The sequence below is a fragment of the Acomys minous genome, assembly GCF_964271855.1.
Source record: "Acomys minous genome assembly, chromosome: 9".
NCBI lineage: Eukaryota > Metazoa > Chordata > Mammalia > Rodentia > Muridae > Acomys > Acomys minous.
This window is the reverse complement of record NC_140490.1, coordinates 84,133,140-84,145,966: the sequence shown is the minus strand read 5'-3', so window position 1 is coordinate 84,145,966 and position 12,827 is coordinate 84,133,140. Positions and strand designations below refer to the sequence as shown.

Here is a 12,827-nt window from a genome sequence, read left to right as displayed (position 1 = left end):
GTCGCTGGCTGTCCACTTCCGGAAACGGGGTGGGCGGGGCTGCAGAAGGCAAGGGTAAATCTATGGGCGGGGTCATCATGGGATGAAGGCTAGGGAGAGCCTGCCTGCTTCTCGGTCCCATGCAGGCGCTTCCACGAGGCCTCGCCCTTCCTCGGTGTTCACCCGGGAAGCAGCACACGGAGGGGTGAGGCGAAGCCTAAGGCGAGATACCTGCCCGCCACCACTGCGCCTGCCCCAATCCACGAGTCCACGTGCTGGCCTGCAACCTGTCGGGTTTTATGGAACTACAATTCCCAAGTGCTTTGGACCTGTAACTCCCGCCTATAGGTTCTTTAGAGAAAGAGGGCGAGAGTTAAATCGAAGGTCGAACCAGGACTCGCTGGAATTTATTGAACAATGCAGATAAGGGAATTTGGGAGACTGAGCTAGGGGTCTTGGAGGCCTCGAAGGACCCCAGGGCAGGAAGCCTGGATCTTGCCGGAAGTACCGGGTGTTCGCTACACTTGTATTCGTTCTCAGAGGGTGCCCAGATTTCTTCTTTCTTTCTTTCTTTCTTTCTTTCTTTCTTTCTTTTCTTTTGTTCATGTATTGTCCCCATTCCAAGTGGACAGTTTCTACTGTCCATGTGCGCGGTGCTCCACTTTGAGAAATAACCCACCCCCGACCTCACCTCCGAAAGACATCGTGGCTTCCTATTCAATCACCTTTACACCCATTTCTTTGTCTTTCTTGTGACTCCAAGCAGCCACACTTTCTCCCACATAGGAGTCCCCTCTGCCCTGTGCTTGGCTCCTTTACAACACATCTATATCAGACTGGGACATCAGGCTTTGCTTCCACCCCAGGCACACTCTAGAATTTTCTCAGTCAACTGTGCTGCACCCCAAAAAAGACCACCAGGACTCGATACCGATGCAATATACTTGAGGGCCTTTAATCGACTCAAAGCCGGGCTCTGATCAGACACCAACACAAGTGATATCCAGAAAGAGCCCTGATCTCTGGGCTGAGGGTAAATTTATGGGTTCCTATCCCCTCCCAGTGTGCCCCAAAGCAGGGGAGTTCCAACCTGGCAAGCATCTATTGGTTGAGTAACATAAAGAGGCCTAATGTCTAAAGTGACAGGCTACAGAAAAAGGCTCCAAGACCACCCGTGGCTTAGTTTTCTTTGTTCACTACCTTGCCCAGGGAAGTTTCTGGTTTCTTATTAACCCTAACTCCGATGGGCAGGAAGGAATAGTGGTCATAAACGTGGGTATCTTATCAACTCTATTTCCGGTGGGACTCTTCGGGTCAGTCACGAGGCATCGCTCTCTCTAGTGGGGGCTGCTCTTTGCAGATGGCCAGATTATTTCTTTTTTTTTTTTTCTTTTTCTTTTCTTTCTTTCTTTCTTTTTTTTTTTTTTTTTTTTTTTTTTTGGCTTTTCGAGACAGGGTCTCTCTGTGTTAGCCTTGGCTGTCCTGGACTCACTTTGTAGACCAGGCTGGCCCCGAACTCACAGCGATCCGCCCGCCTCTGCCTCCCGAGTGCTGGGATTAAAGGCGTGCGCCACCATGCCCGTCTCAGATTATTTCTTGTAGGCCTATTTCTTAACCTTTGCCCCAGTTACCCGTTACCCTGAAATCCAATTTTAGCTCTTCTGGTATCTCAGCTGTTACCTTATGTAAGCATTGCTTAGAGCTGTCGCACTAATTGACCTTGTTGTGCTCCGTAATCAGAGGACAAGACTCAGTTGTTGAAGGTGTCTGTCACTTTGCTTGCAGGATATGGAGAAATCAAGCTGGGACTGGCCTGGAGGCTTGCTCCCTGCAGCTGCGATTCCATAGTGCTGGAAGATGACATCAGCAGTTTTACCCAGCTGTTGACCCCAATGACTACTGCAACTCTCCAACCCATGGCAGGATGTTGCTACTGGGGCAACAGTGGCATGAGAGCTACAGGAGCAACCAGCGGCCGTCTGGTTGGATTCAAGGCTGCTCTCTAGGAGGCAACCAACCATGTTCAGTGCTATGACCTGACTATAAAACCCACACTAAGAAGTCACACACCGAGGAGGGAAACTTGCCTTTTGGTGCCATGCTGAGTGGCTGACACATGGCAGCTGCTCGGCTTTCAGGAAGCAGAGAATTCAGAGACTCAACACGTCAGAATGCAGAGAAAGAGGGGGCTGCTGTGCATGCTCAGCCCTAAGAGGGGCACTCAAAACGCCACTGCCCCTCGGAGAACCATCACAGAGGAAGTGGTAGAGAGAATGTGAGAGTTGGAGGATGGGACAAGGGCTGTGAGAAATGTTGTCTAGTGGACTTGGCGAGGCCATCAAGTTTGTGACCTCACGGGCAGCTGTGGCTGCCTGGGCAAGGTCAAGGCGGCAAGGTCAGTCAGTGTGCCAGCAGGCAGCAGTTACTGGACTCAGTGGGTTGCGCAAAAAAAAAAAAACGACATGAAGGTGGGAGGATGTTGTGTGGGAGGATCAGGAATACACTTGAGTAAAACACTTAGCATAAATACATGAACTTGCTAAGAATAAATATTTTAAAATAAATAAAACAGGCCAGGTGTGGTAGTGCACACTTTTAATCCAGTACACAGGGAAACCCTGCCTCAAAAAAAACCAAGGATGAAAGATAGGAAGAAAACAACAGCAAAAAACCGAGCCAGGGCATGGTGGCACACATTTTTATTTTCTTTTTTCTAAATAGAGTTCTTTTGGATAGCCCTGGCTGTCCTGGAATTCACTCTATAGACCAGGCTGGCTTCAAACTCAGAGATCTGCCTGCCTCTGCCTCCCAAATGCTGGGACTAAAGGTGTGCACCACCACTCCTGGCTTTGTGGTACAAATCTTTATTTTTTATTTTTTATTTTTTTGTTTAGTTGTTTTTTCGAGAGAAGGTTTCTCTGTGTGTCCTTGACTGTCCTGGACTCCCTTTGTAGACCAGGCTGGCCTCGAACTCACAGCGTTCTGCCTGCCTCTGCCTCCCAAGGGCTGAGATTAAAGGTGGATGGCACCATTGCCCAGCTATGGCACACATCTTTAATCCCAGCGCTCAGGAAGCAAAGGCAGGAAGATCTTGGGAGGATCTTGGTGATTTTGACGCTAGCCAGGGCTACATAAAGAAACCTTGTCTCACAAAAAAAAAAAAAAAAAAAGAGTATTTTTGAAGGTTTATGGTTATTTTTTTATTTTTATTTTATTTTATTTATTAATTTTTTGGTTATTATTTTTAATTGTGGGTGTGTGAATGTACAAGTGCTCCAGGGACCAGAAGAGGGTGTCAGATCTGCTGTAGCTGAAGGTACAGATAGTTGTGAGCTGCCTGGTGTGGGTGCTGGGGTCCAAACAAGAATAGGAAGTGCTCTCAGCTGCTTTGTCACTGAATGTCACCTTTCAGACCTCAGTGAGCTGAGGGGTAGGTTCAGGGACGGATGTACGGCTTTCGTTTTTCTGAGACAAGGTCTCCCTCTAGCTCAGGCTGGCCTGGAACTCATGGTAATCCACCTGCCTCAGCCTCAAGAACACTAAGATGGTGGGCATGCGGCACCAAAGCAGGGTCACTGCTAATAGGTCTTAATCGTTTTTACGTATGAATTAAGACAGCTTTTTTGTATGGTAACTGTCTTCTTTTTTTTTAAAGATATATTTATTGATTATGTATACAGTGTTCTGCCTGCATGTACACCTGCACACCAGAAGAGGATACCAGATCTCATTATAGATGATTGTGAGCTACCATGTGGTTGCTGGGAATTGAACTCAAGAACTTTTGGAAGAGCAGCCAGTGCTCTTAACCTCTGAGCCACCTCTCCAGCCCTCGAACAAGTTGAAGGTCTGGGGTGGTCTGGAGAGGGGTTGGAGTCTGCTTTCTATTTTCAAAGAGTTATTCAGTTTCCTTATTTGGGGATCTATATATATATCACCAAATATATATTTTGTCTGTTTGAGACAGACTCTCCAGTAATCCCCAGGCTGGCCTGGAACTTACTATGTTGCCAAGGCTGGCATTCAATTCCAGAGCTTTTTTCCCAAGGTCTGGGATGACAGAAAAGAGGCACTGGCAGCCTCTTGTTTGGATATTTACGCAGATCTCACTCAGGGAAGATCACGACAAACCCAGAGGAATCCGGGTCACGGCTACTGAAGCCAGATTAAGATCGACAGGTGTAAGTGGTGCCAACCCCCTGGTTTTGCAAGTGCACTTGTGCAACATGGAACCTGCAGGGCATTGGCTCATCCGGCTCTTGTGGGATTCAGTTCTCGGGACCAAGACAGCCACTGCTGCAGCAACAGTCTTGGCCCGCTATAGTGGCTCAAACCTGTCATTCCCAGCATGCAGGAGGACCAGGAGTTTGGAGGCATAAACAAAGTTAGCGAGTGGTTGCCAGATCTTGCCCTGGGAGATGTGAATGGCCCTTGGAAACCTTCCCACCCCAGTGTGGCTTGGTGAGCAGCGAGTTGGCTCCATATAGCACAGATGACCACCCTCCAAAACTTGGCAGATGGACGCCTCCCCCCCCGTACCAGCCCCCCCACACTTTGATTTTCAACCTCTTACCCACTTGTACTCAGAGACCATATGCAGTAACAGTACCAGACCAACAACAGGGATTGGTCAGAATGCCATGCAGCTATGGTAAGTGCAGGATGTGGGGAGAGGCTGCTGCAACCCCAGATGGTTTATGACCCTCTCCATCCCCTCTTGGTAAAGATCTCTGTCTCTCTTTTGAGACAGAGTTTCTGTGTGTAGTAGCCCTGGCTGTCCTGGAAGTAGCTCTGTAGACCAGGCTATCCTTGGACGCAGAGATCCATCTGCCTCTGCCTCTGCCTCTTGAATGTACCACCACATCCAGCTCTGAAGGTCTCTCTTTGCTTAGTTTTTAATGGCTTTTCAAGACAGAGTCTCTTGTAGCTCAGGATGGCCTGCTGCCGCCTACGTAGCCAAGGATGACCTAACAGTGCTGGGATGTCAGGTGTGTGCCATTGCACCCTGTTCCATCCCATTACCTTCTAAATGCACGGCTTGTGGGTTCCCTGGAGAAGACTTCCCTATAAAATGTAGACCCAAGGACCCGAGTTCAATCTCTGGAACCCACAAGGTGGAAGGACAGAACCAATTCCCTTGATCCACTTGCAGAACGTTAGAACATGTGTGTGTGTGTGTGTGTCGCCACACCTGGCGCTAGCTGGGATTTCTGGCAGATGGTCAAGTTCAAAGGTCAAAGGTTCTGGGTGTGTTAGATTGATTACAGCCGAATTGTCTGGTCCGTGGGAGTAGGAATGGCTGTGCAGTGTTCGCTCTCTGCTTCCTTCCCTAACGTTTGAGGCTCAGGAGAGAAAGATGGTTTTTAAAGACAAGGTCTGTCTGTGTAGCCCTGGCTGTCCTGGACTCACTTTGTAGAGCAGGCTGGCCTCAAACTCACAGTGAACCACCTGCCTCTGCCTCCCAAGTGCTGGGATTAAAGGCGTGCGCCACCACCGCCCAGCTGAAAGGGAGACCCTTTGTAAGCAGGGTGTGGTGACACCTGTCTGTCAACTCAGCATTCAGGAGGGTTATTGCCAATACCAGGCCAGCCTGGACTACTTAGTGGAGCCATTTACAAATAAATTAAGGATGGGAGAGATGGCTCAGTGGTTAACATCACTGGCTGCTCTCAAAGAGTACCTGGAAAGTGAACTCACCCTAAGCCCATCACAGCTCCCTGGACCTCCAGCTCCAGGAACAGACCTCTGGCCTCTTTTGGCCTCTGAGGGCACTGCACTCATATGCACATACAGAAATATATGTAATATTTTTAAAAACTGTCTTTTATTTATTTCTTTTTAATTTTTAAAAAAAGATTTATTTATTATGTATACAATGTTCTGACTTCACATGTGCCTGCACTCCAGAAGAGGGCACCAGATCTCATTATAGATGGTTGTGAGCCACCATGTGGTTGCTGGGAATTGAACTCAGGACCTCTGGAAGAGCAGACAGTGCTCTTAACCTCTGAGCCATCTCTCCAGCCCGCCCCCTGCCCTTTCTGGGGTGGGGTTTGAGACAGGGTCTCTCTGTGTAGTCTTGGCTGAACTGGACTCACTTTGTAGACCAGGCTGGCCTTGAACTCAGAGAGCTGCCCACCTCTGCCTCCCAGTGCTGGGATTAAAGGCGTGCGCCACCATGCCTGGCAAGACCTGTCTTTTAAAAGATAAAGTTAAATTTTAGAAAAGAGAAAGGCTTTTGAGCCTGCGTGGCACATGCCTGTCATTCCAGAACACGGGAAGTGGAAGCAAGCGTACGGGGGGGGGGTTCCTGGGTGTCGCTGGAGATGGCTCAGGAAGGTAAGTAGCCCTGAGGCTTCTTTGGGCACCCTGGGGAGGCAGAGACAGGAGGATCCCGGGCCTCATTGGCCAGCCTGCCTGTCATCAGATTCAGTGACAGACCCTGCCTCAAAAAGCATGGCAGAGAGCCTGCAGAGATGGCTCTTGGTTAAGAGCCCTCAATGGCTCTTGGTTAAGAGCCCTCAATGGCTCAGAGGTTAAGAGCATTGTCTGCTCTTCCAAAGGTCCTGAGTTCAATTCCCAGCAACCACATGGTGGCTCGCAGGCATCTGTAACGAAGTTCGGTGACCTCTTCTGACCTGCAGGTGTATATACGGAGAGAAATAAAACTGGTGGAAAAGGTCATGGATGCTCCCTTCTGGTCTTCAGCACGTACACAGGGAAATAAATTGACGAAATTTTAAAAAGCATTTGTCTCATGCAAGCATGAAACTGCTTGCTGCTTATGCCAACCTTGGAAGCCATGTAAAGGTGGGAGGAGAGAACCCAGTGCACACAGCTGCCCTCTGACCTCTGGCTGCCCTCTGACCTCTGGATATACATGTCTTGCAGGCCCACACAGATGCATCACAGAAACTAACAGTAAATAAAGGATGAGAAAGATGCCTTTAGTTCCAGGTGTGTAATATACATGCACACCTTTATATAAACATGCATACATATTTAACATACATATGTATACATACATATATAACATACATATGTATACATACATATATACATGCACATATTCACAAATATATAGACACATGCATACATATGTGTACATACATACACACACACAAAATATATGCACATATAAACATACACACATATACATATATAAGCACAAATGCATATATAAACACACATACAGGTGGGCGTGGTGGCACACGCCTTTAATCCCAGCACTGGGAGGCAGAGGCAGGCAGCTATCTCTCTAGCCCCACATAACTGAATTTTTGGTTTTTTGTTTGTTTGTTTGTTTGTTTGTTTGTTTTTCGAAACAGGGTCTCTCTGTGTTAGCCTTGGCTGCCCTGAACTCACTTTGTAGACCAGGCTGGCCTCGAACTCACCTCGCCCGGCTACATAACTGAATTTTTAAAGACACCAAAACTTCCATGTAAAGACTAAGCTGCAGCTGGGTGTGATGGCGCACGCCTTTAACCTCAGCACACAGGAGGCAAAAGCAGGCAGATCACTGGGAGTTCAAGGCTGGCCTGATCTACAGAGTCCAGGACAGCCAAGGCTACACAGAGAGACCCTGTCTCAGGAAACAAAACAAACAAACAAACAAACAAACAAAAAAGACTAAGCTGCACATCTGCTACGTAAATGCAGAGGGTCTCAGAGCAGTCCGTGCACGCTCTCTGCTGGTGGTTGAGTCTCTGTGCGCCCCAATGGGCCCAGGCTAATTGATTCTCTAGGTCTTCTTGTGGAGTTCATGACCCTTCTGGCTCCCCCGATCGTTCCTCCTCCCATCCCACCCCCAAATCTTCCATAGCTCTTGCCCCGAGCTCTGTCTCATCTGTGGTGTCCAGGCACAGGTCAAGAGTCGGAATCTGAACCCAGTATGCAAACTCACTTCTGTCACCTCAGCTTTAAAAAGGAAGGCTGAGGCAGGAGGATTGCTAGTTTCAAGCCAGCTTGAGCTACACCATGAGAGCCTGTCTTTTTTGTTGTTGTTGTTGTTTTAGAGACAGGGTATTTCTGTGTAGCCTTGGCTGTCCTGGATTATTTGCTTTGTAGACCAAACTGACCTCGAACTCACAGTGATCCACCTGCCTCTGCCTCCTGACGTGCTGGGATTAAAGGCGTGTGCCACCATGCCTGGTTCATGAGAGCCTGTCTTTTAAAACACAATTTTTTTTTTAAGATTTATTTATTTTTTATTATGCATACAGTGCTCTGCCTGCATGTACACCTGTGTGACAGAAGAGGGCATTAGATCACATTATAGATGGTTGTGAGCCACCATGTGGTTGCTGGGAATTGAACTCAGGACCTCTGGAAGAGCAGCCAGTGCTCTTAACCTCTGAGCCATCTCTCCAGCCCCTTAAAACACAATTTTAAAAAACCAGCCAGGGCTGGAGAGATGGCTCAGAGGTTAAGATCACACAGCCTGCTCTTTCGAAGGTCCTGAGTTCAATTCCCAGCAACCACATGGTGGCTCACGACCATCTATAATGAGATCTGGTGCTCTCTTCAGGCTTGAGGGCATACATGCAGGCAGAGCACTGTGTAACTAATGAACAAATAAATCCAGACAGACTTTTTCTGCCATGTAACATTACCCCATTACCCCCTTTCTGTATTTATCTTACTGTAAAATGGGAATTCTTGATATTTCAGTGGACTTGTTTGTTAGGTTGAGTTTTGTTTTGGAGACAGAGTCTCTCTCTTTCCCTCTTCTCTCTTCTCTCTTCTCTCTCGCTCTCTGTCTCTCTCTCTCTTTCTCTCTCCCCCCCTCTTTGTCTGTCTCTGTCTCTTTTTCTGTCTCTCTGTCTGTGTCTGTCTGTCTGTCTGTCTGTCTGTCTGTCTGTCTGTCTGTCTCTCTCTCTCTCTCTCTCTCTCTCTGTCTCTGTCACTGACCCTGGCTCTCCTGGAACTTGCGATGTAGACCAGGCTGGCCTCGAACTCATAAAGATCCTTCTGCCTCTGCCTCCATCGTGCTGGGATTAAGGGGGGGGGGGAGCAGCGGCGCTGCCACCGCTGGCTTTACCCTTTCTTTTGAGACAAGGTCTCACTATGTAGCACATCCCAGCCTTAAACTCCTGATCCTCCCGCCTCTGTGACTGAGTGCTGGGATGACAGTTGTCACCACCACCACAACTGGTTTTGTGGGTGCTAGGGTGGACCTCAGAGCTTCGTTTGTGTTATCCCAGTGCTCCCCTCACTGGGCCCTGCACTAGCCCCTCATTACCATAGTATTAAGTATTGAAACAGTCACTCCCCTCAAGTCTTGTCCCTCAAGTGCCAGCCTGGGAGGCCTCCTCCCTGCTCACCGTCGCCCAACCCAAAGAACACCACCCCTCAGCAGCTGCCTAGGGCAGCCTTGGTGCCCTACCGTGCACATCTGCCAGGCTACCCTGGTGCAATAGGGGAGCCGCCCAGCAGGTTTTTCTTCTTAGCCTACTCCAGGGCCCTGAGCTGTTCTGTCTCCACCTTGCACAGACTGGGCACTCCTAGGCTCGCTCACTCAGTTGGTGTGCTTCTGCCAGGCACCAGCGAAAAGATGCCCAGCATCTTTGCCTACCAGAGCTCCGAAGTGGATTGGTGTGAGAGCAATTTTCAGTATTCGGAACTGGTGGCTGAGTTCTTCAATACGGTGAGAGCCTGGGCAGGGGCTTTAGGAAGGGTGGCATGGGGTAGGGTTACTGAATGTGGGCTTAAGACACATTTTCTCCCTGGGGAATCTTGTCTGAGCAATTTGGCTGTGTGTGTGGCCTGGTGGATCCATTCATTCATCTTCCTATAGAACTGAGACCTATGGCAGGTTTTTAGACTCCCATTTGAGGGATGGTGCTGTGATGGTGGATGCACTGGTAGCCCTAAAGATGCCCAGAGTCTCTTGAGTCAGTAAGGTTGGACCGAACCGAGCCTGGCTCTTTGGAAGAAGTAAGGCTGCCTGTCCTTTCCTCTGCAACCCCCCAGCCAAGAATGACCAGTGCATCTCATTTTTTTTTTTCCCCATTTCATGATCCTACTTGAACCACTCCAGTTTTTACCTGTGTGTACCCGATGCCACACAACACCAGGAATACTCAACTGTCAGTCCTTCATACACACTGATGCTGCTCTTTGGAGAAACATGGAAGGTGCAGGCAGTTGTTAAGGAGGCCCCCATGAGCTTGGCTGTCACTGCCTGAACACAGACTGCTTAACCATGGTGACATTCACTATCGTTTTCTGGAGACGGGTTCTTGCCCGGGGAACCCAGGCAAGCTGCCCTGCAGTCCTCGGGTGTTTGGTTGGAAGGCTGGGGACTGGAAACCCACACCCACCACACCCATTTCTAGCTTTTATTGCGTGTTGTGTGCACACCGTATAAACCTTTCACCTTCACAATCTAATCTGATCCACACAGCCTCGTGGGGAGATGGGGAGATGTCGAGAGGGGGCGCCTCACTGCGCAGCAGGTGCTTCCGGGGGAGGGGGGGGGAAGATGATAGGCCGAGAATTGCCCTGCGCTTAAATGTGGACTTTGAACTTCAAGTTGGCAAATCCAAGTGTGTGTGTGTGTGTGTGTGTGTGTGTGTGTGTGTGTGTGTGTGTGTATGTGTGTGTGTGTGTTTCCTTGGAACAGAATGCAGAGCAGGCTGGTGAGATGACTTGAGGGAGGCAGGGATAAAAGTGATTGCCACCAACCTGAGTTCAGTCATTGGGGCTGACATGCCAAAAGCAGAGAATCAGCTCCTCCAAATTGCCCTCTGACTTCTGCACATTTACCACGGCATGTGAGCACGCGCATGCACGGGCGCGCGTGCGCACGTGCTCGAGCGCGCGCGGGCGTGGGTGCACACACACACACACACTCACACTCACACACACACACTAACATAATTCTGTATGGGCCAGGCCAGACAGGAACGTTTGTTACTCTAGTTAATTGTGAGGCTGAAAAAGCAAGACTGCTGAGAGTTCAAGGCCAGCTGGGACAACTTAATAAGACCACAAAAATAATATTGGACCAAATAAAATTGATTCTCTGGTTTTGGGCACGGCTCAGTGGTGGAGCTCACCCCTATCCCCAACCCATTCAAGCCTAGAATCCCCCAGTGAGGGCCTGGGGGTGTGGTCAGAGGTGGAGCCCCTGCCTAGAATCCTTCAGTGAGAGACTTGTTTCTGAGCGGTTTGTCCAAGGTCATTAGTTTCCATCCAATCATTGGACTTGGTTGAAACTATCATTTGGGGGTGGGGGGGGGGAGAGACTGTTGGGTTTCTGCAGTTCCTCTCTCAGCCCTATGAATCCAGAAAATTCTCAGTCCACTCTGATGGGTACCACATAAAAGATCCCAAGAGAGTACCGAGTCAGGTTTGGGGGGGCCTCGGTCTCTCACTCCCAAATGTCTGTTGTGTCCCCTTAAGCCTCTCTAAAGGGCCAAACCCCACAGACTGGGCGAGAGATTTCACATCTTCTGCCAGCAGGACATTTCATCATGCAGTCTTGATGTTTCACAAAATGAGACTGAACCTCCCTCTCCCCCCACCCCAGAGTGAATTCATTTGATGTCTGTTCTTTCTTTTTGTTTGGGGCTCACTATGTAGCCCAGGCTATCCTCAACCTCGAGATATGCCCCCCCACCTTCCCACCCCACATCAACCTCCCAAGTGTTATCACAGGTGTTTGCCATCACGCCTGACCTTATTTTTTTAATATTTTCTAATACATTTTACTTATTCATTTATATTCTCTCTCTCTCTCTCTCTCTCTCTCTCTCTCTCTCTCTCTCTCTGTGTGTGTGTGTGTGTGTGTGTGTGTGTGTGTGCGTGTGTGTGTGTGTGTGTGTGTGTGTGTGAAGGCTGGAGAGAAGATCTAGCTGGTGACAGTCTCTAGCTCTGTGAACAGGGACTTTTCAAGGGTTCATATCCATTGTGCCAAAGCAGAGAGCCCTTGGGGTTATGTAAATGAGCCTGGTGGAGAAAGCTGTAAGCCAATAAAACTTTATTGGCAGAAGCTGGGTGTGGTAGTGGTCCAAGCCTATCAACCTCATGAAGGTGAGGCAGGAAGATTGCCAAGAGTTTGAGGTCAGCCTGGTTTAGGAGGGGTAAATTCTAGGCCAGCCTGGCCTAAAGTGTGAGGAGAGGAAAGGAAAAGGGTCATGGGGTAGCCCTATCATTCCAGCACTCCAGACACTGAGGCAGGAGGATTGCCCCCAAGGTCTGTCTTCTTCTGTTGCTTCATGCAGGCAGTTTACCAACTCCATCGTAGATGGACCGTGGGAACTGTGGCCCAGCTTTGGCTAGTCAGCATGGCAAATTATTTTTACCTAAGAAATCACCTCAGCAAACAGAATTTATCACCAAGCCATCCTGAGTCACGCTGCCTGGGACACAGGTGACAGAAGCTGGGACCGTGCTAATGACAGGCATGCGACTTGTATGTCCTGGAGGTACACTGTGCATTTGAGTGTATCTCTCCAGCCCTAGGCAAGCCGAGGTTAATCAGGAACTGAAGGGCAATCCTTTGCTACTATCCTTTGAGGCCAGCCTGGGCTACAGGAGACCAATGAGAGAGCCTGCCTCAAAAAACAAAAACAAAAACAAGCAAACAAACAAAAAAAAAACAACCCCAAGATGGAGAGTCAGTAAGAAACGACAGCTGAGGTTTCCTGTCTTAGCTAGGGCTTCATTGGTGTGAAAGGGCACCATGACCACAGCAACTCTTATTTTTAATTCTTTTCCATACAATACATACATTCCAACTGCAATTTCCCCTCCCTCCAATCCCCCCAGCTCCCCACACCCCCTCCCCTCTCCCCCAGACCCACTCCTTCTCTGTTTCCCTTCAGAACAGGACAGGCTTGCCA

General features: G+C 49.1%; 1 protein-coding gene across 1 annotated transcript in view; it reads left to right on the top strand.

Moving 5' to 3' along the window:
- The first annotated feature begins 9,432 nt into the window (after positions 1–9,432).
- ACER1 (alkaline ceramidase 1) overlaps positions 9,433–12,827 on the top strand; it is a 31,049-nt gene continuing 27,654 nt past the window's right edge. Inside the window, exon 1 of the mRNA XM_084795955.1 lies at positions 9,433–9,625. Coding sequence (XP_084652081.1) covers positions 9,533–9,625 — 93 coding nt within the window. The 5' untranslated portion in view covers positions 9,433–9,532. The remainder of the gene's footprint in view (positions 9,626–12,827) is intronic.